The 23951-nt window shown below is 41.3% G+C and overlaps 1 protein-coding gene across 2 annotated transcripts in view; it reads left to right on the forward strand.

The window, feature by feature from the left end:
- The window catches only part of SUSD5 (sushi domain containing 5), a 60279-nt gene that overhangs the window by 22629 nt on the left and 13699 nt on the right, over positions 1–23951 (forward strand). For both annotated transcript variants that reach the window (XM_081286814.1, XM_081286815.1), the window contains exon 4: positions 12853–13041. In XM_081286814.1, the coding sequence (XP_081142940.1) occupies positions 12853–13041 (189 nt within the window). The remainder of the gene's footprint in view (positions 1–12852; positions 13042–23951) is intronic.

Consider the following 23951-nt stretch of genomic DNA (forward strand, 5'->3'; position numbering starts at 1 on the left):
ATTTAGTTGTCCAGGGTCATGCAAAGTCCAGTGCTTACACTTGCAGGTGCTTCAGACAGATGATAGACAGAGGACTTGTCCCCACCCTTGAGTTGGCAGTATATTGGGATAGCTGAGAAATGAATCTGTTTTCATTACACACACACAAAAAGAAAGATAACTAGGGAGACTTTCTGAGGCAGTGGCATTTGAGATGGAACTTGTAAGATTTTCTTTCATGGGAATAATGAGTATGAAAGAGAGTACAGGACATTAAACCCCCCCCCCAAAAAAAAAATAGGAGAAGGCAAGGCTAGGAGTTTAAAGAGCCCACTGGCTCTAGAGAGACTAGGTCTACATGAGCCCTTGTACTCACGCTCCTGGAGAGGTGCCAGGTTCAGAACAGCCCTGGGGGCTCCAGTAGCTGCTGGGCAGGTCTGATGTGGCTGCAGAAGGCAGCCCAAATAATCTCCATGGCAAGAACCAGTGAAGTCCCCTCCCTTGCCACCCACATACCAGGCTTGGATGGGTGTCAGGACTGAGGCTTTCCACTACAAAAATATGGGTTAGGCCAGTCCTGACACACAAAAACCCAGTTCCCAGAAATGCCAGGGGCAGCCAGAGAAATGTTGCCAAGGGGTCTTTTGGCCCGTGGGGCAGACATCTCTGTGATGTCTTTGTAATCTGGGCCTGTGGGCACCAATGACCAGGACGGACTTCTCCACTTCTGTGTTGCTCAGAAGAGCTGAAGCTGCACTTTGGACTGGTCAGTGTGTTCAGGGAGTCGTGGTGTGTTTTTCACATGGTGAATGTGAGAGGTCCAGAGCCCCACCTTGTAATCACATGTACAGCCCCCAGAAATGGATGCACCAAGCAGAGCGTGGTGGCGCACACCTGTAATCCCAGTGGCTCGGGAGGCTGAGGTAGGAGGATCCCTAGTTCAAAGCCAGCCTCAGCAACAGCAAGGCACTAAGCAACTCGGGGAGACCCTGTCTCTAAATAAAATACAAAATAGGGCTAGGGGATGTGGCTTAGTGGTTGAGTGCCTCTGAGTTCAATCCCTGGTATCCACCCCCCCCCAAAAAAAAGAAGAAATGGATGCACCAGCAGTGACTTTGTTCTCAAGCTCTCTTGTACCGTGGGGGGTCCTGGTGGCCTCTGAGCACAGACTTGAGCTACTTTCCTCTGTGCTGTTCCACTGCAACCTCTGGACCTGCAAGGGTCACTTGCTTAGAAACAGTCCTAGAAAGGGACTCTGTGTGACTCAGAGTTCTGGAGGAAGACAGAAAACCCAGGGCAAGGTGTGCTCCAGTTAGAGCAAAGACCACCCGCTCACTCTGACTATTTATCAGAACTATTTTTATTAGTAGTCTGAATCCTGCCAGTGACTTGCACAGGCTCAGGTAGTTATCAGTTGCCCAAAGCCAGAGCTAGAAAGAGATCAGGATGTGCAAACTTCTGACCCTAAAGCCCATGGGAGCCAGCTGCTTTCTTGGCCCTCCGTGGGGCTTGTGCTAGCAAGCAGCCCTCATGGCACTGCAAAACCCCAGTAGGGGAGCAGCTCTCTTCACATGGAGTTGGGTCCTTCCCTAGTATTTTCTAGGGGCCTCCAATATCCAGCTGCTCTTTTGTTTATGCTTTATAATAATGTAGATTCCCCAGTCCTCTGTTGCTCATCTCTCCTTGGTGAAAATGAGCTGTGTGGGGAAGAACCTGAGTGCTGAAGGGGACAGCTCCGAGGGCTACATGGAGGGTCAGGGGAGGTGGGCTGGGCCGCTCCACAGTGGGGGCCCCAATCCTACTGACTGTGAAGCACGGCCCAAAGTTGAGAACCGTGTGCCAGACACTGCATCAAGGTCATGTCTATTGTGGGCTGCATCCCACGCTGCCCATCATCTTACAACAGCCATTCCTCCAGCCATCCCCAGCAGGCTCTGCCCTTCCTGCAGAGCTGGTCAATAATACCTACTAGTACCCTACCAGCCTGTTGGGAAACCAGGCAAGCGGAGAGTTAAAAGAGGAGCAAAAGGCATCAGCATTTCAAAAAAAGAGGGGATTGTTGTAAGGAGTTAGAACAAATAAAACCACTTGAAACTGTTTAGAAAATATTTGATGCATATTCTCAAGCTGTTGCTCCTTGTCTCTTTAGCCAGCATAACATCTCTCTCCCTTTCATGGTCCTAAAAATACACTCTGGTGTTCATTACCTTACTCCTGGCGGGGGTGGAGGGTGGGTTTCCTGAACTCCTTTAGTACAAACTCCTTTAGTACAAAACTCCTTTAGTACAAATGTGTTCATTATGTTATAGGGGAAAAAGGAAAACAAAGTTAGTGTCTGACCATAGGGGGTCCATTATGGTACATTTATACAAGAATCTGTAGTCATTTACAAATAAATTCAAACAATACAACTAATTGTCAACAGGGGAGAATTGCACGATATAATGTTAAATTAACAAACAAGCTATAAACCCAAACAACTATGTCATAGTGAGTTATACCATTAACATAGACTGGAAACATTTAGGTCTTTCCATACTGTTGGAATTTTACTGAATAACAATAAGCAAATTCATCACACCTAAACAAATTCACAGATCACATTATTTTCGTTGGTATTATGTTATGGAATAATCATGGCTCACTTGGTACCAGGAGTTCTGCAATCACAAGTTTGTTTGTTTTTAAAAACAACAACAGGGTTTTGCTAAGTTGCCCAGGCTGATCTTAACTTTTTTTAAAAAAAAATCTCTTTTATAGTTGTAGATTAACAGCTTGCCTTTATTTATTTATTTTTTTATGTGGTGCTGAGGATCCAACCCAGTGCCTCACACATGCTAGGCAAGCGCTCCACCCTTGAGCTACAGCCCCAGCCCTGATCTTTACTTTTGATCCTCTTGACTAGCTGCCCAAGTAGCTGGGATTACAGGTGTGCACCACTACACTTGGCTTAAAGACAACTTTGTCACACAGTTCAGGTAACACCAAAGAATGAAGAAAAGGTCAAACCTTTGTATCCCAATTTCCACATCTTTGGTTTGTGAAATAGTAACGGGGCTTGCAGGCTGGAGTCTTACAGTTTCTCAAGATAAATGTCTTCATTTGAGTTTTAAACTCAGTGGAAACTCTGGTCATCAGAAGCTCTAACTGGCAGTAGATGCCCTTTTAAATTGAAAAATGAGACAAACCATGTGTTCACTAGTACACACTTACTTGATATTACTAGTGCACATTTGTTTGACAAAGATCTTTTATGAAATCTTTCCTTGGAATAGAAAAGAATAGAAATTGATGTTGACACTATTGAAACCCTGCTGTAAGACCTAAGGAATCCACAAACCAAGTCCCTATCTACAAAATAATTGAAAAGTAGCATAAAACTAGTCAATTTATCAAGTGTCCATTTCCCTAGAGAAGAGAAGTGGGTTCAAGTGTATAGCCAAGCTGTTTTCGGTAGCTCTTTTATGAGGTTCAAGATGAGAAGGTTAGTGAAAGAGACTAATTCAAGTTGCACCTGGATGTGAGTGGTGTTTTTGGCATACACTTGGTTGTGTTAATGCATGAAACTGTTGTCCTGGAGCTCCTGAATCACACCAGCTCAGAAGCAGTGTGTTTTCTGATTTGAACATTTGTGGGAAATCCAGAAACATATGGCTTGTGTACCCAGACTCTCAGGAGCCTGATTGTGGTTTTCCTGAACCAGATTCTAGCCCTTGTCAATCTGGAAATTAACTCTGAAAAAGGAGATCCTCAAGAGTCTGGGCTGTGGATTTGACCTGAGGTTCCCCTTTATTTTCAGAACAATTGCCCTGCTCCTGGATTTTCCTTCCAAGGAACTGGTGTTGTGTTTTATATATAGAACTATGTGAGACTGCAAGTATTTGTTCTTTGATAGAGTTTGATAAAGAGCCTCTCCATTCTCCCAGAGTTAGATCCTGAAGGAGGAGAAAAGAGGAGTACCCTCAGGTGAGCCATAGGCAGCTGAGCATGGAGGAGAGAAAGAATGAGCCTTCTGTCCCGAGATGCTAGCTGGAATCCCATTAGGCTGAGTTGATAGAGGCTAATGGGAGTAGTTTGTCCTTCAGAAGGTACATTGGGATGATATCCCCACCTTGCCCCAATATTGAGGGTGTCTCTAGATTTGTGGCAACTTATGGATGACTCTTTATCCCTTCTTACCATAAAGATGAAATCCAAACAAGGTGGTTTTGGACAAAATGAAGACAGTTGTTCTGTGCTATGGGATATGTATTTTATATCCCACCACCTTTTTACATGCAAAATTTCTCTCATATTAAAGAATGTGCATGATGTTGAGTCTCTTTGAAAAAGTGCTACCCAGACTACAAGCTGTTAGGGCAAGTGGGGTCACTTAAAAGCACAAGTTGTCTTTTCTATTTTCATCTTTTCTCAGCATATCTCCTTTTAAGCAGGGTCCTTATTAGGTAATTTGTCTGCCTAAGGACTAAAGGAAAGCAACTTGTAAAATTAGAAGAGGAAACCTGAATGAAAAATTATTTCCTCAGCCAGGTATGGTGGCACAAGCCTCTCATTTCAGCTACTCAAGAAGCTGAGGCAGGAGGGTTACAAGTTTGAGACCAGCCTGCTCAACATAGAAAGACCCTGTCTCAAAAACAAAAACAAACAAATAAACAAAGAAAGAAACTTCTCTTTTGAAAAAACAAAAAAGTCACTCTAACAATTTGGTGCAACACTTCCACATCTATAAGTTTATCCTAAAGAAATAAGCAATGTAAAAAAAGTGTACATAGGAGACTGTTCATGGTAGCATTGTTTATTATGGTGAAAAATCAGAATCAACATCAATGTCTGTCTGAAGGTTAAAGAATGTGTACTGCATTGTAGCCTTTCAAAGCTGGAGGTAAACTACAGAAGGGACATGGAAAACCAAACCGAAAACCACTTCTGACTTCTAGCCCAGCACCTAAGTGTTTTAGAAGCACCATACTGTCCTGGTAAGCACAACAGACTGACAGATAAGCAACTCTTTTTAAATCCATTAGAGAAGCGAGATCACAGGGCATAACACTGCCCCCCAATCTGGAGAGAGGCAGATATAGAGAATGATGAGATACTGAAGCAGAAACCCAATGGCAGAAACCTCCAGGGAACCAGCACTGGGGTAGGAGAATCACAAATTGCTGGAGGGTCAGTGTGGACGGGTCTGTGGGTTCATGCCAGGAGGCCATTTGTAGTGGGGTTGGGTGGGGGGCATGCTTTGAGAAGTTTTACCTCCAGAAACTCTACCAAGTCCTCATCAAGAATACCAGAGAAAAATTCCCTTGTCCTTTCTGGCAGAAAGAAGAGAAAAGGAACTATTTGGAAATAGAACAGAGCATTCTGTTTTTCACAGGTCCTGCCCTCAGGAGAAATGGCTTTACCAGAACCTAATCTGCTAGTGTTTCTTCAAAGCCTAACCAACCTGGGAGAAGGCGAATACCCAATTCTAGGCCATTCTGGTCATTCTTTCCCACCTGTATGGAAGGAAATAAAAGTGAGAAGCAATGGTAAATTTCATGGTCTAGGGGCACAGGCTCACCAAGCGACTGAGATCAAATCGTAGGACTCTATCAACATGCTTCCTCTCCCCGCATAGCGTACCATTACTTTACTCATGTCTATTTACTGCAGTTTCTTTTACCCAGTACATCATGTGCACTTTCCAACAAAAGGTACACGGCATGCTAAAAGGCAAAAAGCAGTTTGAAGAGACGGAGCAGGCACCAGAACCAGACTCAGATGTGGCAGGGATGTTGGAATTATCAGATCAGGGAGTTTTTTTCAAAATATTGTGATGACTATGTTAAGAACGTTCACAGAAAAAGGAGATGCAAGAACAGATGCATAATGTAAGCAGAGGTGGAGATGCTAGGAAAGAATTAAAGAAAAATGCTAAGGAAAGGAAAAAGAACTATAACAGAAATGAAGATGGCCTCCCCTGGGGTAATTAGTAGAGTGGACAAGGCTAAGGAAAGAAACTCTGAGCTTGAGGATATGATAGTAATAACACTAAAAAGCAAAAAAGAAAAAAAAGACTGAAAAATAAACCAGAACAGAGTATCCAAAAACTGTGGGGCACCTCAAAAAGTGGAACACCAGAAGAGAAGGAAGGAGGAAAAGAATGAAGCAATATTTGAAACAATGATAGACTGAGAATTTTCCCCAAATTAATGTCAGACAACAAACCACAAATTCAGGGAGCTTAGAGAACACCAAGCAAGATAAATGCAAAAAAACAAAAGAGAGAAAGGAAAAACCAAACAAAACCTACACATTGACATATCCTTCGCAAACTCTACAAAAATGGAAGATAAAGAAAAAAAAATCTTGAAATAGTCTAGAAGGGGAAAACCACCTCACCTATAGAGGAGTAAGTAAGAATAAGATCTGATCTCTCCTCAACAAGCCAACAAGCAAGGAGAGCATAGTGAAATGATTCAAGTGTTGAGAAGAAGAAAAAAAAAGCACAAACACCAACCTAGGATTGTACACTCTGCACAATACTCTTCAAAAGTGAAGGAAAAATAATCGGTTAGACCACAAAAAATGGAAGGTATTTGTAGCAAGTAATCCTGCCTGGCAAGAAATGTTAAAGTGGAGTTCCTGAAGAAGAAAAATGATATGGGTCAGAAATTTGGATCTGTGTAAACAAAGAGTATCAGGATGAATAACTGAAAATAAAATTAAAACTTTTATTTTTCACATTCTTAATTGATCTAACTAATCAGTTTGTAACAATAATAGCAACAAGATTGTGTGTGTGTGTGTGTGTGTGTGTGTGTGTGTGCGCGCGCGCGCGCGCATGTGTTTATGTATAAGTGAAATGAATGACAGTGTTGATACAAGGGACAGGTGGGGGAATTAGTAATAATTGGCTATAATAAGGTCTGTGTACCACTTGGGAAGAAGTATGGTGTTATTTGAAGGTATTCTTGGGACCAAGTGCAGCGGTGCATGCCTGTAATCCCAGCGACTCTGGGAGGCTAAGGCAGGATGATCACTTGCATCCAGGAGTTCAAGGTCAGCCTGAACAATATAGCAAGACCCTGTCTCAAAAAAAAAAAAAAAAAAAAAAAAGTAGACTTGATTTATTTGTGAATGTATGTTGCAAACTCTAGGGTGATCACTAAGAAGAAAAAAAAAGTAAAATTGATATGCTAAGAAAGAAAATAGGATCACAGGATGTTCAACTAAAACCACAAAAGGTCCAGGAGCAATGGCACATGCTGGTGATCCCAGTGGAAGGCTGAGGTAGGAGATTGCAAGTTCAAAGCCAGCCTCAGTAACTTATCGAGCCCTATGCAACTTAGCAAGACTTTGTCTCAAAATAAAAAATAAAAAATGGCTGGTGATCGGGCTCAGTGGTTATGCGCCCCTGGGCTCAATCCTTGGCATAAAATAAACAAACAAAAACCCACGAAAGGCAGAAAAGTGTGGAAGACAAAAATAGGAACAAACAACAAGGTTAACAAATAGAAGACAGTAACAACTATGGTAGATATTAATTCAACTATTTCAATAATCACTTTAAATGTCAGTGGTCTAGATACACCAATTGAAATTCAGATATCATCATAGTATATAAAAGCAACAAGACCCAACTAGATGTTGTTTACAAGAAACCCACTTTAAATATAGAGACATATATGTTTAAAGTAAAGGAATGGAGAAATATATACCATGCTAATACTAATCGGAAGAGAGTTGGAGTAGGGATATTGTTTTCAGAGCAGACTTTAGAGCAAGGAAAGTTATGAAGGAAAAAAAAAAAGGAAACATACACTTAATATGTGCCTAACAATGGAGCATCAAAATATGTGAGAAAATAACTGATGAGACTTGCAAGGAGAAACATATGAATTCATTATTATGGCTGGAGACTTTAATGCCTCTCTATCAAAATGGGCAAATGCAGCAGGCAGAGCAGTAACTGCATAGTTGAAATCATCAGCACCGTCAATCAATCAGATGTAATTGGCCTCCAGAGGCTACTTGATCAAATCACAGCAGATTACACATTCTCCTCAACCTCACATGGGACAATCCCATAAGATATACCACATTCTGGGCCATAAATTCTCAACATTAGTAAACTTCAAAGAATAGAAATCATCATGTCTGCTCTCAGATCACAGTGGACAATTTAGAAATTCAAAAAATAGAAAGAGAATTGGAAAATCCCCCAATAGTGGAAGAATAAACAATACGCTTTTGTTTTAAGAGAAGGGAAGGTTTATCTGGTGCGCCTGGTTTCCTAGGTCTCAATCCATAGAAGGTCAACTCCATGGCTGTGAGTCTGAGGTGAGGCAGAACATCATGGCGGAAAGGTGTGGAGGAGGAAAGCAGCTCAGGATATAGCAATTAGGAAGCAGAGAGAGAATAAACAATACACTGCTAAATAATGTGTGGTCAAAAAAAAAAACTTAAAAGAAAAAATTTAAATAGATTAACTAAATGAGAATAAAATACAACTTGTCAAAATCTGTGCAAAGCATTGCTGGAATCTACAGCATTGAATGCATATATTGGAAAGAAAGAAGATCAAGAGTCGCTAATATAAGCCCTTGCCTTAGGAAGTTCAAAGAAGAAGAACAAATTAAATCCAAAGTAAGCAGAGAAAAAGGCAAATAAAAAAATAGAGCAAAAGTCAATGATATTAAAAATAGGAAAAGAATAGAGAAAAGCAGCAAGACCAAAAGCTGCTTCTTTGAAGAGATCGATAACATTGATAAACTTCTAGCCAAGTTAATAAAAAGAAAAGGAGAGAAAAGAAAACAAGACTTGCTATCAAAAATGAAAGATGTAATGTCAATATAGACACCATGAACACTAAAAGAACAATGAAAGTATGTTATGAATGACTCTGTGCCCTCAACTTTGATAATGTAGATGAAATGGACCAATTTCTTAAAAGACACAATCTGCTTAAACTAATTCAGGCCCTGTAATCCCAGAGATTCAGGAGGTTGAGGCAGGAAGATTGCAAGTTGAAGGCCTGCCTCAGCAACTTAGTGAGACCTTGTCTCAAAATAAAAAAATAAAAAGGACTAGGAAATGTGGCTCAGTTGTACATGCGCTCCCGGATTCAATCCCTAGAATCATCAAAAATAAATTGGGGCTGGGGCTGTGGCCCAGCCATAACGCACTTGCTTGGCATGTATGAGGCACTGGGTTTGATTCTCAGTACCGCATATAAATAAATAAAAATAAAGGTCTATCAACAACTAAAAAAAAATTAAAAATACATAAGTAAATAAAATAAGATAAAACTAATTCAGAAAAAATAGATACTCTGAATAGGCCTATATCTGTTAAACAAATTGAATCAGTAATTGATACCTTCCAAAACAGAGTGCATGTTTGGCTTTTATGGATCCAAACATTTAAGGATGAAATTATGCTAATTCTCTTTAATATGTTTCCAGAAGTTAAGAGCAGAAGGAATACTTTCATACATATTCTGTGAGGCCAGTAGTACTCTAATACCAAAACCAGATGAAAATATTAAAAGAAAACTACAGACCAACATATATTTTTTAAAAAGAATTTTGTTTTATTTATTTTTTTATGTGGTGCTTAGGATCGAACACAGTGCCTCACACATGCTAGGCAAGTGCTCTACCACTGAGCCACAATCCCAGCCCCAGACCAATATATCTTATGAACATAGATGTGAAAATCTTCAACAAAATAGTAGCAAGTTTAATCCAACAATATATACAAAGAATTATAAACCCTGACCAAGTGGGATTTACCTCAAGTATGCACGTCTGACTTCACATTAATAAATCAATGAATGTAATCCATCACATCAACAAACTACTGAAGAAAAATTACATAATCCTATTGATGCAGAAAAAGCATCTAATCAGACTCAACACCAATTCATGATTTAAAAAACAAAAACAACCCTTCATCAATACAGAAATAGAAGGCAACTTCCTTAATTCAGTAAAGAACATCTATAAAAACCCTGTAGTTGCCAGGTGTGGTGGTGCATGCCTGTAATCTCAGCCGCTCCAAAGGCTGAGGCTGGAGAATCTGCAAGTTCGAGACCAACCTTAGCAAATTAGCAAGGCACTAAGCAATTTATCGAGACTCTGTGCCAAAATAAAATAAAAAATAAAAAGGGCTGGAGAGGACTGGGGCTATAGCTCAGTGGCAGAGCATTTGCCTAGCATGTGTGAAGCACTGGGTTCAGCACCACATTAAAAAAAATAAATTAAATAAAGGCATGCTGTCTATCTACAACTATATTTTAAAAACTTAGGGGGCAAAAAAGACTGGGAAATGTCTCAGTAACTAAGCATTCCTGGTACCCTCCCCAAAAACATGTGAAAGAAAGAAAAAAAATGAAACCCTACAGCTAATGTCATTCTTTCTGGTGACATTAAGATCAGGAATAAGGCAAGGAGGTTCCCTCTCACCACTGTTTTGAACATCATACTGGAAGTTGCAGCTAATACCATAAGGAAACAAAAGGTACTGAGGAGGAAGCACTAAAATTGCTTTTTGTCTACAGATAACATAATTGTCTATATAGAAAATTCAGATGAATTAACAAAACACTTTTGGAACAAATAATAGCAGGTTGAAGGATACAAGATTAATGTACAAAAGATCATCATTTTCCTATAAATCAGCAATGAGCAAGTGGAATTTGAACTTAAAAACACATTATCATTTACATTAGCATCCCCCAAAAATGAAATACTTAGGTACAAATCTAACAAAATATGTCAAGATCTATTATGAAGAAAACAATAACACTCTGATGAAATAAAGAAATAAATAAATGGGGAGAGATTCTATGTGCATGAATAGGAAGACTCAGTACTATCAACATATTAGTTCTTCCAAACTTGATCTGTAGACTCAACACCCCAAATTCCCAGCACATTATTTTATGGCTATGAAGAAACTGATTCTATAGATTATATGCAAAAACCAAAGACCCAGAATAGCCAACTGAATATGGAAAAAGACACTATTGGACTTCAAGATTTCTATTTCTCTATAAAGTAACCAAGATACTGTGAAATTCACAAGAGAATAGGCTAAGAGATCAATGGAACAGAAGAGAGAGCCCAGAAATAGACTCACATAAATATAGTCAATTGATCTTTGATCAAGGAGCAAAGGCAGTACAGAGGAGTAAAGATCGTCTTGTCAACATAGGCACTGAAAAAACTGGACATCACGAGACAGACCTTAAACTTCACAAAAAATCAACTCAAGTGGGCTGGGGATATAGCTCAGTCGGTAGAGTGCCTGCCTCACATTCACAAGGTCCTGGGTTCAATCCCCACACCACAAAAAGTCAACTCAAAATGGATGATAAACCAAAATATAAAACACACAATAGAACTCTTAGAAAAAAACATAGAAAACCTGCATGACCGTGTCTATGGCAATGCCTTTCTAGATGTGATATAGAAGGCATGATCCATGGACCGATGAGTTGGATTTATTAAATTAAATGTCAACAGAATGAGAAGACAAGTTGCAGACTGGGAAGAATAGTTGCCAAAGATGTATCTAATCAAGGATTGCTATGCAAATCATACAAAGAACTCTTATAACTCCACAGTAATATGATGAACAAATGAACAACTTGGTTAAACGTTGTACAAAAGAACTGGACAGACACCTCATTTGAGAAGAGAATAGGCAAATGGTCAGTGATGAAAAGATGTGCAACATCACACATTGTTAGGAAATTGCAAATTAAAACAACAGTTACCGCTACGTTCCCATCAGAATGTCCCAAATCCAGAACACTGACACCCCCAAATGATGACAAGAACGTGGAGCAATGGCAATTCTCATTCACTGCTGATGGGAAGGAAAATGTCATGGCCACTTCAGAAGACAGTTTGGCAATTTTCTCCAAAACTAATACGGTTCCCATGTGATCCAGCAATCACACTCTTGATCAAAGAATCAGTGGTTGCTAAGGATTGGGGGAGGGAGGAATGAATGAGCATGTCTCTGAGGATTTTTAAGATAGTGACGCTGCTCTGTATGATAATGCAGTGGTGGATACATGTCACCAAGCATTTGTCTAAACCCATAGGATGTACAACACCCAGAGTGCTCCTTCAGGTAAGTATGGACTTCAGGTGATACGAGGTGTCTATGTAGATTCATCAAGTCTAACAAATATCCCATTGCGGGTGGGTGTTGAGAGTAGGGGGTGTTTGTATGGGAGGAGGGAAGTGGGTGTATGGGAACTCTGTGTACTTGCCTCTCAACTTTGCTGTGAACCTAAAAATTCTCAAAAAAAAAAACTTTATTAAAATAAAAAAGCAAGGTACTCGGTAATACATATGATGCAATCCCATTTATGTCTTAAATATTATACGATATTATTTTCAGACTGTGCATTTATCTTTTGTATGGCTACATTGGTGAACCCTGTTACCGTTGACCTTGAGGTTGAGGGAGAGGAGGGACACCTCCCCTTGCAGCTGTAGTCTGTCACATTTTAGTATTCAACAGTGGTACTTATTCGCCCGGCAAAAAGGAGCTGCTGCTAGGCCTGTGTCTCTGGGTTCTTCTTTCAAGGTCACATCAGAAGGTCATGTTGTCTGGCAATTTTAAAATATAAAGCTGTAGCACTCTGTGCCACATTGATTTATTCATTCGGCGAGTGTTTTTGTGTGTGTGTGTGTGTGTGTGTGTGTGTGTGTGTGCTCATCTGTGTCAGGCCCTGGGGTTCCAGGCATTCTGTCAGGCTCCAGGGTACCCATGGGACAAGGGCTTAGGGGTAGGGTGGGGTTTTTTTGGTTTATTTTCTCACAGAGCATTCTGCATAGTTTGGAAAAACTAACTGTGATTCCTTTTCCTCAGAGAAGCCGTGTGGAGACCCGCCTTCGTTCCCACACACCATCCTGCAGGGCCACACGGGCTTGGAAATGGGGGATGAGCTGCTGTATGTGTGTGCCCCGGGACCTGTTCCAGGCCAGCGAGAAATGGCCTTCACCTTGCTGTGCAATAGCTGTGGGGAGTGGTACGGCCTGGTGCAGGCCTGCGGGAAAGGTAAGCACCTGGGCTAGGCCACCCCACCTGCCACGCAGAGCCCAGGAGGAGCTAGCAGAGGGTCCTGTTCTGCTTGCTGGCTTCCTGCAGTGGGCTCCTTTTACACCGAGAAGGAGCCCACTGGAACATCTGGAGAAATTAGATCTTATATATAATAAGGTGTCTTATAAAGATTATTCAGATATTCTGCTGAGCTCTGGGCCTGGCAATATCTCTGCGTGGGCTTCCTGCAGCATTTTAAATGCAGCATCCCTACAACTGAGCTCTTCATCTTCCTTGCTGGGGGTAAAGGGTTAATAAAACCCCCTTGCTGGGCTCTGTGGCACACACCCCTAATCCCAGAGGCTCTGGAGGCTGAGGCAGGAGGATCTCGAGTTCAAAACCAGCCATAGCGAAAGTGAAGCAACTCGGTGAGACCCTGTCTCTAAATAAAATATAAAATAGGGCTGGGGATGTGGCTCAGAGATTGAGTGCCCCTGAGTTTAATCCCTGGCACCCCCAAAAAAATAAAAAATTAAAATAAATAAAACCCGCTTTCTTGTCTAAGGATGGAGTTGATCCTGGGTTAACTCCTTTGCTTATTTCCCTGGAAAACTGGTCAAGATGGAACAATAATTGTGGTACACAAGCTACATCACTTCTAATAAAAGTGGCCTCCAAGTGGTAAACTGGGCTGGGAGGATTTTAATGAATACATGAAAAGGGAGCTCACCTCTGGGCTTCCCTGCATGTGGTGATTCTCACATCTGGATATGACTCTTATAGGGATCCCAAGAACTATGGTGTGGTTACTACAAGAAATTGGGGTATTGGGGAGCTGGGGTTGTGGCTCAGTGGTAGAGCACTTGCCTTGCATGTGTGAGGCACTAGGTTTAATCCTCAGTACCACATAAAAATAAATAAACAAAATAAAGATATTTGTCTTTCTACAACTAAATATATATATATATATATATATATATATATATATATATATATATATATATATATATATAAAGAAATTGGGATATTGGTCTTTGTGGGACTTCTAAAAGTGGTGGATCTGGACTCATACATGTGAGTCCTGTTCCCTTGCACCTGAGCGATTATGAGGGACTGAGGGTGGTGGCTGGAGCAAGCAGACTATTCTAGGACAGCTGTGTGGACAGCTGTGCAGGCTTCTCCACTGGTGACAACTGCCTGCCCTGACCCGCCACCTTGCCTACCTTTTGGCCTGGAGCCTTCTGGTGCCAGGGGTGGCCTGCGGTAGTTGTGTGATTCTCAATAGTTACTTGAGACTAAAAAGAGTTCTAGTAGACTCTGAGCAACAAAAACCTGATCTAATTTCTCCAGATGTTCCAATTCCAAACCTAATCTGATTTCTCCAGATGTTCCAATGCCACGGTCACATTCCCGGGAGTCCCAGGTCTCTTCAGTCTTCTCTCTGCCCAACCCCTTGGGAACTTCCCCAGCAACAGAGAGCACTATGTCCACATCACAGCAAGGCCTGGTCTTCCCACCCCAGTGGGGCCCAGCACCTACCAGGGACCTTGAGCAGCTCCCCTCCCCCCGCAGACCTGGGCTCATGACTTCTGTGCCTGAGACCTCACGCCAGACCCTGAATTGTTGTTCCCTAATGACAATGCCTTGCTGTCACCCAAGAGTCCTTCAGGGGTGGTCCCTCACCTCCCATAACACCTGAGTACCTAGTGGGGGCTGGTTCTTCAGAAGGGAATGATTCCAGTGCCACAGCATTCCTGAAGGCCTAGGTAGGACAGCGTGTCCCTGCAGTGTCCTGCAGATGGGAGCTGCAGAGTGAACACCCATCAGAGTTATCCAGGCCGTTCCCTAAAGCAAGGGTTTGTAGTCCTCACCGCTGTTTACCATCACAGTGTGGACACAGCAGCTTATCCAGTCTGCTGCTGGTGGACATTTAACTTGTTTTTATTTTGTGGCTGTCATGAGCTACATTGCAATGGTTTTTGGTGTAAACATTTTTCCGTTGGTTCCTAGGAGTGGAATTCCTGCCCACAGGGTATGTGTGTCTTAGTTTAAGCAGTTGCTGCCAAAAAGTTTTCTAAAGTATTTTGATCAGTTAGCTGTCCCCCAGATATGTGTGAGGGCCCTTGTTCAGCATCCTCACTGACCTTGAGGATCGCCAACCTGGTGGCTGTTCTGTAGTAACTTTAGTCACGATATTCATTTCTCTGCTGATAGTGAAGTTGAGGGCTCAGTAAGCATAAAATGTCCGTTTAAATACTTTTATTTTTTTCTTTGGTACCAGGGATTGAACCTAGGATCACTTATCCACTGAGCCACATCCCCAGCTCTTTTCATATATATATAATTTATTATTAATTTATTAATTTTAATTATTAGGTATATATGATAGCAGAATGCATTTTGATTCATTGTACCCAATTGCAGCACAACTTTTCATTTCCTCAGGTTGTACACGATATAGTATCACATCATATGTACAGTTATATATGTACCTAGGGTAATGATGTCCATCTCATTCCACCGTATTTCCTGTCCCCCTTTTCGTATTTATTTTGAAATTTTATTTTGAATGCACAAAGTTACCTGAAGCCTAGATAAATTGCAGAGGCTGGCTTGGAATTTGCAATCTTCCTGCCTCAGCCTCCAGAGTTGCCACCACGCCCAGCTTGTTTAAGCACTTTGCCTGTTTTTCTAAAAATTTGAAATGATTATTCACATAAAATGTTCATAATTCATGTTTTAGAAATATTCCTTCCTATTTTGTAGCTTAGTTCTTTACTTTTGGAGTACCTTTTAATGATGTTTGTTGTTGAAATAGTCCATTTCACTACTTTTCAAACTCTGTGTGGACTATCATTTTTTTCTTAGTCATTGGCTGACTGATACTTTAGTAAAATGCAATAAAAAATGAATCACTATAAAAATAGATTCCAATCCCAGTGGCTCAGGAGGCTGAGGCAGGAGGATTGCAAGTTCAAAGCCAGCCTTAGCAATTTACCAAGTCTCAAAATTTAAAAAAATAAAATAAAAAGGTCTGGGGATGTGGCTTAGTGTTGGTTAAACACCCCTGGGGTTACTCCCCAATACCCTGCCAAAAATACATTGCAATATAAAGGCAAATTTTTGTTACAGTAAATAGGCAAAAATCTCCTTCAAATTGCTACAAAAGTATCTCTATTCTTCCATCTCCCTTCTCTCCCCCTCTACCTAATCTAAAGTAACTCTATTTTTCCCTAGCCCCCCACAATAGCTGGAGAATATCATGCTAATAGAAATATCATGCCAAAAAATCAAACACTGAATGTTTTCTCTGATATCTGGATGCTAATTCACAAGAAGGATGGGGGAAGCTAGGGAAGAATAGAGGTACTTTAGATTAGGTAGAGAAGGGAGAGGAGGGGGGTATGAGGGTAGGAAGGATAGTAGAATGAATCAGACATTATCACCCTATGTGCATATATGACTGCATGACTACATCATGTACAACCAGAAAAAATGAGAAATTATACCCCATTTTTGTATAATGTGTCAAAGTGCACAAGTGCATTCTACTGTCAAGTAGAACAAATACAAAAAGAATAATTTGCTACAAAAGCTTCTAAAAACTGTCTCAGTGCATATACTTGCCTTATTGCACAGTGGTAGGAAAAAGTCACAGACTGGGACAAGCATTGGATATACACTTTGAGGAATCTTCTAGCAGCCTGCTCACCCTGGAATTATTAATTTCTCATGAGGTGCAGAAGTTGCACCAGCCCATGTGCCACACCCCAGCCAAATGGGTTGTTTACTGGCCCCAGCAGAAGGAGAACTAAATGCAGGTTTTGTGTGTTAGAAATGGTGTTTATTTTCTCACTGCAATGCAGAGTTCCGAACGCTTTCAGCTGCTGAGCAAGGAAATCTGGCTTCTGCACTTGACTGAGTATACAGACGGTTACAGTTTTCATTGCTCTGTAATTGGACATTTAAAAGTCTCTTGTGTTATTCCAAGAAACCTCTATGTGCATGTATGCTGTAAGAATATGTTCAGCCGATATTTCACTACTTCCTATGTTTATCTATTCCAGTGAACATCAACATTTTTTAAAATTAGGGAATTGCTTCAAATTGGAGAAAGGTCATTTGGGGGAAGGGTCAGTGTTGGCTGCATCTGGGTTTGGATATTAACTAGCTGGTTGGCTCTTCATCTGTTCACTCATTTCACATCCCATCATTTGGCAGGATCCTCTGTGTTATGTGTACAAAGTTGAGTCAAACACTCCCAACCCTGATGGAAACACTAATAATTGGGTGCCTCAAAGGAGATGGTGAAGCAGAAGATAACCAGGTATCAGGGAAAGCTGAAAATAGAGGTGTTGCCAAAGGTGACCTTCTAAAGAAGGCATGTTTCTTGAGAATTTAAAGAAATGGAAGTGAGAGTGTACATTGGCCTCACAGGGTGGTGAGGATGAGGGCCAAGGGCAAGCAACTCGCTCTCAAATTTCTACTGTTCATGAAAAGAACTAGGGAAGACACAGAGAATATAACTAAATCAGGGGTCCAAGGAGGTTTGTGGGAAATTGTTTTCTTTTGTTTTCTTGCTTGATTAGTTGTTATCTTTAACATGATGTCTTTTTAAGAGACTTGAGCTTATTTAAATGATGATGGAAAGGATTGTAAGAGAAGTAGAGAATGAACAATCCTCTTCACTTTCCTGATCCTTAATTTGCTCTTATGAAAAAAACGAGTCCTTAGCCAGGTGCAGTGGCACACACCTGTAATCCCAGCTACTCTGGAGATAGAGGTAGGAAGATTGCAAGATTGAGGCTAGCCTCAGCAACTTAGGGAGGCCCTGTCTCAAGATAAAATAAAGGGGGGCAGGGATGTGATTCAGTGGTGGAGTATTTCTAGGTTCAATCCCCAGCACCATGCATAGAAAAAAGAAAGAAAGAAAGAAAGAAAGAAAGAAAGAAAGAAAGAAAGAAAGAAAGAAAAAATGAGTACTGTTTATCACATGGTTACCCACATGGGGTTCCTGAGGTTCTTTTGGCCTTGACCGTTAATCTAAATGGGTAAGGACTCACTTTACCTGACATTTTCTCCCCTCTGTTGGTACTTCTCTAGCTTTGGACCTTAGAACCCTGGTCTGGATCTGACCATTTAGTCTTCTGTTCTGTGTCCAAATCCACACATCTTCCTCTTGGATTTCCATTCCCAACTTGGCAGCAGGAAATGTCTGGCATACCTCTCTCGTGTACTCAGTATCTAACTATAATTGGTATTTGCTCTGATTACAGAAAAATCCGGATGCTTTCTCCTTAAATATGTATGCCTCCGATTTCCATCCTGGATCTAGTTTCCTCTGGGCTGCTGATCGTGCCATCCCATGTTCATCTTCAAAGCCATGTTTTCTCCTTGGCCACCAGCACCTTAGGAACAGTCTCTGTGCCTGGCCACATGATCCCAGGGTTGGCCTTTCCAAGGTGGCATTCGGAGCACTCTCCCACTCCTTGTTGTCATCTCACATTGTCTCCAACACCTCTGCTCTCTCCTGACCTCAGTACTTGGTGGTCCTGTGACCTTGGCCCCCTGGCCCCAGGTGAGGCCATTCATCCTGTCTGTGTGGTTGGAGTGGGAGAGAACAGCTGCAGTGACACTCAGGGACTCTTTCTCCATGATACATCCTTTGTTCCATCTGGAAAACTCCACAGGGCATCTGCCACCAAGTGTTAAGACTAACTCAGGCCACCGAGACTTTCCACCCCAAGTTCTGTGTGTGCTTCTGGTATAATATCAGGAAAGCAATGGTCACCAAGCCTAATGGCCCTCTACCAGCCCCGCCAACTCTGAGTCCATTAACAAATATAAATATACACTCTTTCTTTTCTCCCTTCCCCAGTCTGACTCAGCCATGGAAATAAGACACATCCCCCAGTGAGGTACTGAGCAAAAAAAACCAGTCCTAACCAAACACTTGCTCCACACCATCTGGCTCATGGTTTGGTTTTGTTTTGTTTCCCCTCTTTGTTTAAGGTTTATTAGCATACAATAAACTGGACCTATCTGAAATAAAGAATTATCTGAGTTATGACAGATATCTATACCCATGAAACCACAACCAAAATATAGAGCGTTCCCATTATCCCCAAGTCTCCTAACTATGATAGGAGTTATCCATACTTCATCTCATTTAATCTTCACAAGTCCAAAAGTAGAAATGGCTAGCTTCAATTTACAGATGGGAAAATTGAGGTCTATGAAGATTCGGCAACTTGCCTGTCTCATGGCTGGAAAGGCACAGGATTTGAACCAGAGGTGTCCCAGTCCAGAGGCTACGTTGTATAGATGTGATTGCTCTGGGGCCTCAGAATGACACCCCTTTCAAGCTCACTGCCCTCTCAGTAAGTTCTTCTGCTCTATTCTCTCTCCTTTCTAAAGGCATTAACTTTGATTTCTGTTTTTCTCCATCTTTTGGACTTGATTTCCTTCATAGAATCATGCATGAGACTGAAACCGAATTTAGAAGTTCCTTGTCAATCTTACCATATTTGTTCAGAGGCTTATTGAACCACTGGTTATTTCTGGTATGTCTGGTTGTCGTTTTTAAAATTACTATTTTTAAAGGCTGTGTAGCCAAGACCAGAGGGGAAAAGAAGCTTCCCGAAATGCAATAACATGAAAAAGATGGGAAGTGGCAGCATGAAGAGAACCCCAGGGTTCTGGGCTCTGGCAGGTATATTTAGCACCCTAATAAGAAATGCAGACATCCAAATAGAGAACAAAACAGGGCTACTGAAGGTGGTGGGTGGAGGCTGGGCAAAACCAGACTAGATCAGGGGGGAACATAGCAGTAGACAAATAGGCGGAACAAGTCTAGAGATTCCTGTGTGTGTGTGTGAGTGTGTGTGTGTGTGTGTGTGTGTGTGTGTGTGTGTGTGTTTTGAGATGGCAACTTTATGTTGCCGAGATTGGTCTGGAACACCTGGGCTCAAGCAATCCTCCTGCCTTGGCCTCCCTAGGAGCTGGGACTACAGGCACAGCCCATTGCCCTGGGTTCAAGTCTACAGATTTAGACATAAGAACTATATGTAATGTAATCATACTGTATATGGAATTCATACTAAATAAATACATTTTAGCTGCTCCTGCTATAAATGCAAACCAAAAAAAGGTAACTGTGAGATGTTGGGTAGGTTCATATTTGCTTTATTATAGTAACCAATTTACTATCTATATGTATCCCATGATATTGTTTTGTACACTTTAAATATAAAAAATAAATTTTCCTTAAAAAAAAAAAAGCCAGGGCTGGGGTTGTGGCTCAGTGGTAGAACACTTGCCAAGCATGCGTGAGACACTGGGTTTGATCTGGCACCACATAAAAATAAAGAAAATAAAGGTATAGTGTCCATCTACAACTAAGAAAATATTTTTTAAAATAGATTCACATATAGATGGCCAAATGATTAAAAAAAAAAACAAGCTGGCAGTGCACAGATCAGCCTTCTCTATTCACTCCTGGTGTGTGTGTGTGTGTGTGTGTGTGTGTGTGTGTGTGTGTGTGTGTTTTACTGAGGACTCAACCCAAAGCCTCAAGTTTGTTCCTGATTTATATCTGTGTTCTCCTGTCTTCTAAAAGTAGCAGTCAAATATAAATGCACAAATGAACGATCTGGATTCTGCCAGGGGAACCCACAAAGCTTACATTTCCTAGAATTGCTCATCTAAATCAGAAGCCCCATGTTGTGTTAGCCCAGGTTTCCTAGGAGAGGGCCGGGGAGGAGGGCTGAGGGCTTGCTGGGTGATTTGAGAGTGCAGACTCAGGAAAGCAGAGAGGAAGTGAGAGAAATAGCATCTCCACAGGCAGAGTGCTGGGCCTCTTCATCTTAAGGGCAGAATTTGCTTTTCAGTTGAAATTCAGTGAATAACAAAATTTCACTGTTTCCTATGAGGAGAAAAATAGGCTTGGGATGCTTTTTCATGAGGAGGCTGTTTTGTAAACACTCAGTTGTCCTTGTTTTCATCCGAGGTCTTAGGAATGCTGGGACATAGTGAGAACCTGCTTCTGAGCCAGGAGCTTGACCTGCAGACCTGGGGAGACAGGAAGAGCTTGACTCAGGGGCCTTGGGCTGCTGTCTGGGAGTGCTCTAGCCTCAGGGAGCAGAATCTCAGACAGACAGACAGACACACACACAGCTCAGACTGACCTGGAAAGGGGCCAAGTGAAGCCAGGCCTGCCCACAGCCTGAGTGAGCTGACTTTTTCCAATTGGGCCAGAAGTTTCTCACACATGGAAGGGTGGGGTTGGAGATCATGGCTCATCTCCTACCCATATTCCAAGTGCTTTAAGACTTCACGACATAGTTAAGCTTGTGGGATAGATTACACAGGAGGGAAAATTAATCAGACATTACTTAGGCCCGGTACTGGAACTCAAAGGTCATTTATTCATTTATCATTTTTTGCCTCCATCATTAAAAAAATATATATATTGCCCTCGCTGATGGACTTCCAGACTGAATCAAGCTTTATAAAAACTCACATATTCACCTCTTCACTTCCTCATTTATTCATTCAACAAGGATTTATGCAGTGTCTACTCCATACCATGTACCATGGTGATAGAAATGCAGAGAGGACATGACTTATTCTCAGGGAGTTCCTGGGCTAGAGGGGAATTGGGCAGCAAGAACAGGGTGGCCTGATCAGTGCAAGGGCGACAGAGATGACCCTGTTCTGCATGGATGGTGATGGATGGATGCTGCTCCCAGTCCTGGTTCATAACACATTGGTCCCAAACCAAGACCATGTAGTGTTCAAGTCTCAGGTACAATTAAAGTCCAGACTGGTTGTACCCTCTCATTTCATGTTGTGAAGTATATCTCAAATATTTCTAGCCAATCCTTGTATTATCCATACTTTTCATTTTACCTATGAGAGCCTACTTCTCATATTTATGATGGTAGTTAATAGGCCATTTGTTTTACCAATAGACAGCCATTTCAGGTATTCAAGGTGCTAATTAGCAAAGCAAAAGTTTTGTTCAAGACATGGGTAATCAAGCTGGATGTTGTGGCCCACACCTGTAATCCCAGCTACTTGGGAGACTGAAGCAGGAGGATCAGGAATTCCAAGCCATCCTGGGAAATTTAGAAAGACCCCATCTAAAAAAAAAAAAAAAAAAGAAAAAAAAATATATATATATAGAGAGAGTTTCACTGCACATGTATTCATATCTGAACATAGGAAAGTTATGTCCGATTCATTCTACTGTCTTTCCTATTCCCATCCTCCCTCCCTTCCCTTCATTCCCTTTTGTCTAATCCAATGAACTTCTATTCTTCCCTCCCTCCTCTTTTTTTTTAATACCTTTATTTATTTATTTTTATGTGGTGCTGAGAATCAAACCCAGTGCCTCACGCATGCAAGGCACATGCTCTAGCACTGAGCTACAATCCCAGCCCCTCTCCCTCTTATTTTGTGCTAGCATCTGCACATCAGAGAGAACATTCGGCCTTTGATTTGGGGGATTGGCTTATTTCATTAAGCATGAGAGTCTCCAATTCCACCCATTTACCAGCAATCCCATAATTTTATTCTTCTTTATGCTTTAGTAATATTCCATTATGCATATATACCACATTTTTTCATCTGTTGAAGGTACCTCGGTTGGTCAGCTATTGTGAATTGAGCTGCTATAAACATTGATGTGACTGTGTCACTATGGTATGCTGACTTTAACGGACTGTGAGTTCTTAATTGAAATGCCAACAGCAACTAGTTCACAGTTGGACATAAGTAAGACATGCACAATATCACATGACATGCTATATTTTTTAAATATTTCAAAGTTCAGACTTCCTAAGAAGAATGAATGGCTACTATCAGCATAAATCTGAGTGACATCTAACAACGCATGGCTATTATTACATTTTATTTCCCTTCAAATATTATCGCCATTGCTCTTTTCTACCAATGAACATGCTGAGGTGAAATTCTAGGCAAGTCTGATTTAATTTTTGTCATTACGTATGATTTGCCTGTTCTGTCTGGATATCAGTTGAATGCTTTCTCCATCCTTTCTCCATTCGGTTGCCAAATTCTGTGCCAGTTTGTCTTGGAACATGGTGTGCACTTTGGGTTGTTTATTTAAATTTTATTTCAGGGTAACATGAATGCAGAACATTTTAAAAATCAAAGGTTATAGAGCTCAACGAATTACCATATCATAAGCACACCCGGGTAATCATCACCCAGGTTACGAAGCAGAACATCGCCAGCAATCCAAGAACATTCCTGGTGCTCCCTTCCAGTCACAAACTCCCTGAGAATCACCACTTTGCACACTTCTAAAACCATAAATTATGTTTTCCCTGCTTCTTGAAGTGTACAGTATGTTCTCTTGTGTATGGGTTCCTTTGCCCACTGTTATGTCTGTGAGATAACCATGTTCCAGGGAGCTGTAGTTCATTCTTTTCCTTTGCCATGGTGTGGTCCATCCTCCTGTTGATGACTGTCTTCATTGATTCAAGTTTGAGACTATTACAGAAGATTCTTGTAGTCTTTTGTGGCTTATATTGCGCGCATTCTCCTAGACTTTTGCATTTTCTGTAATTTTATTTATATGCTTAGGAGTGAAATTGCTGGATTCACAGGGTGTGTGTACCCTCGACTTCAGTAGATAATGCCCAGCCAGTTTTCAAAATTATCATACAAATTTACACTTCTACCAGCAATGCGTAAAAGTTCCAGGAGCCTCACACCCCTAGTAATCATTGGCATTTTCAGTCTTGATTTTTCCCCCATTCTGATGGGTATGTTTGTGGTATCATTTTATTTTAATTTCCTTGATTTTTTTTTTTTTTTGCAGTGGGGAGGTACTGGGGACCAAACTCAGGGGCACTTGATCACTGAGCCACATCCCCAGCACTGTTTTGTATTTTATTTAG

Source organism: Spermophilus citellus (assembly GCF_964194105.1).
Source record: "Spermophilus citellus genome assembly, chromosome: 3".
Taxonomy (NCBI): Eukaryota; Metazoa; Chordata; class Mammalia; order Rodentia; family Sciuridae; genus Spermophilus; species Spermophilus citellus.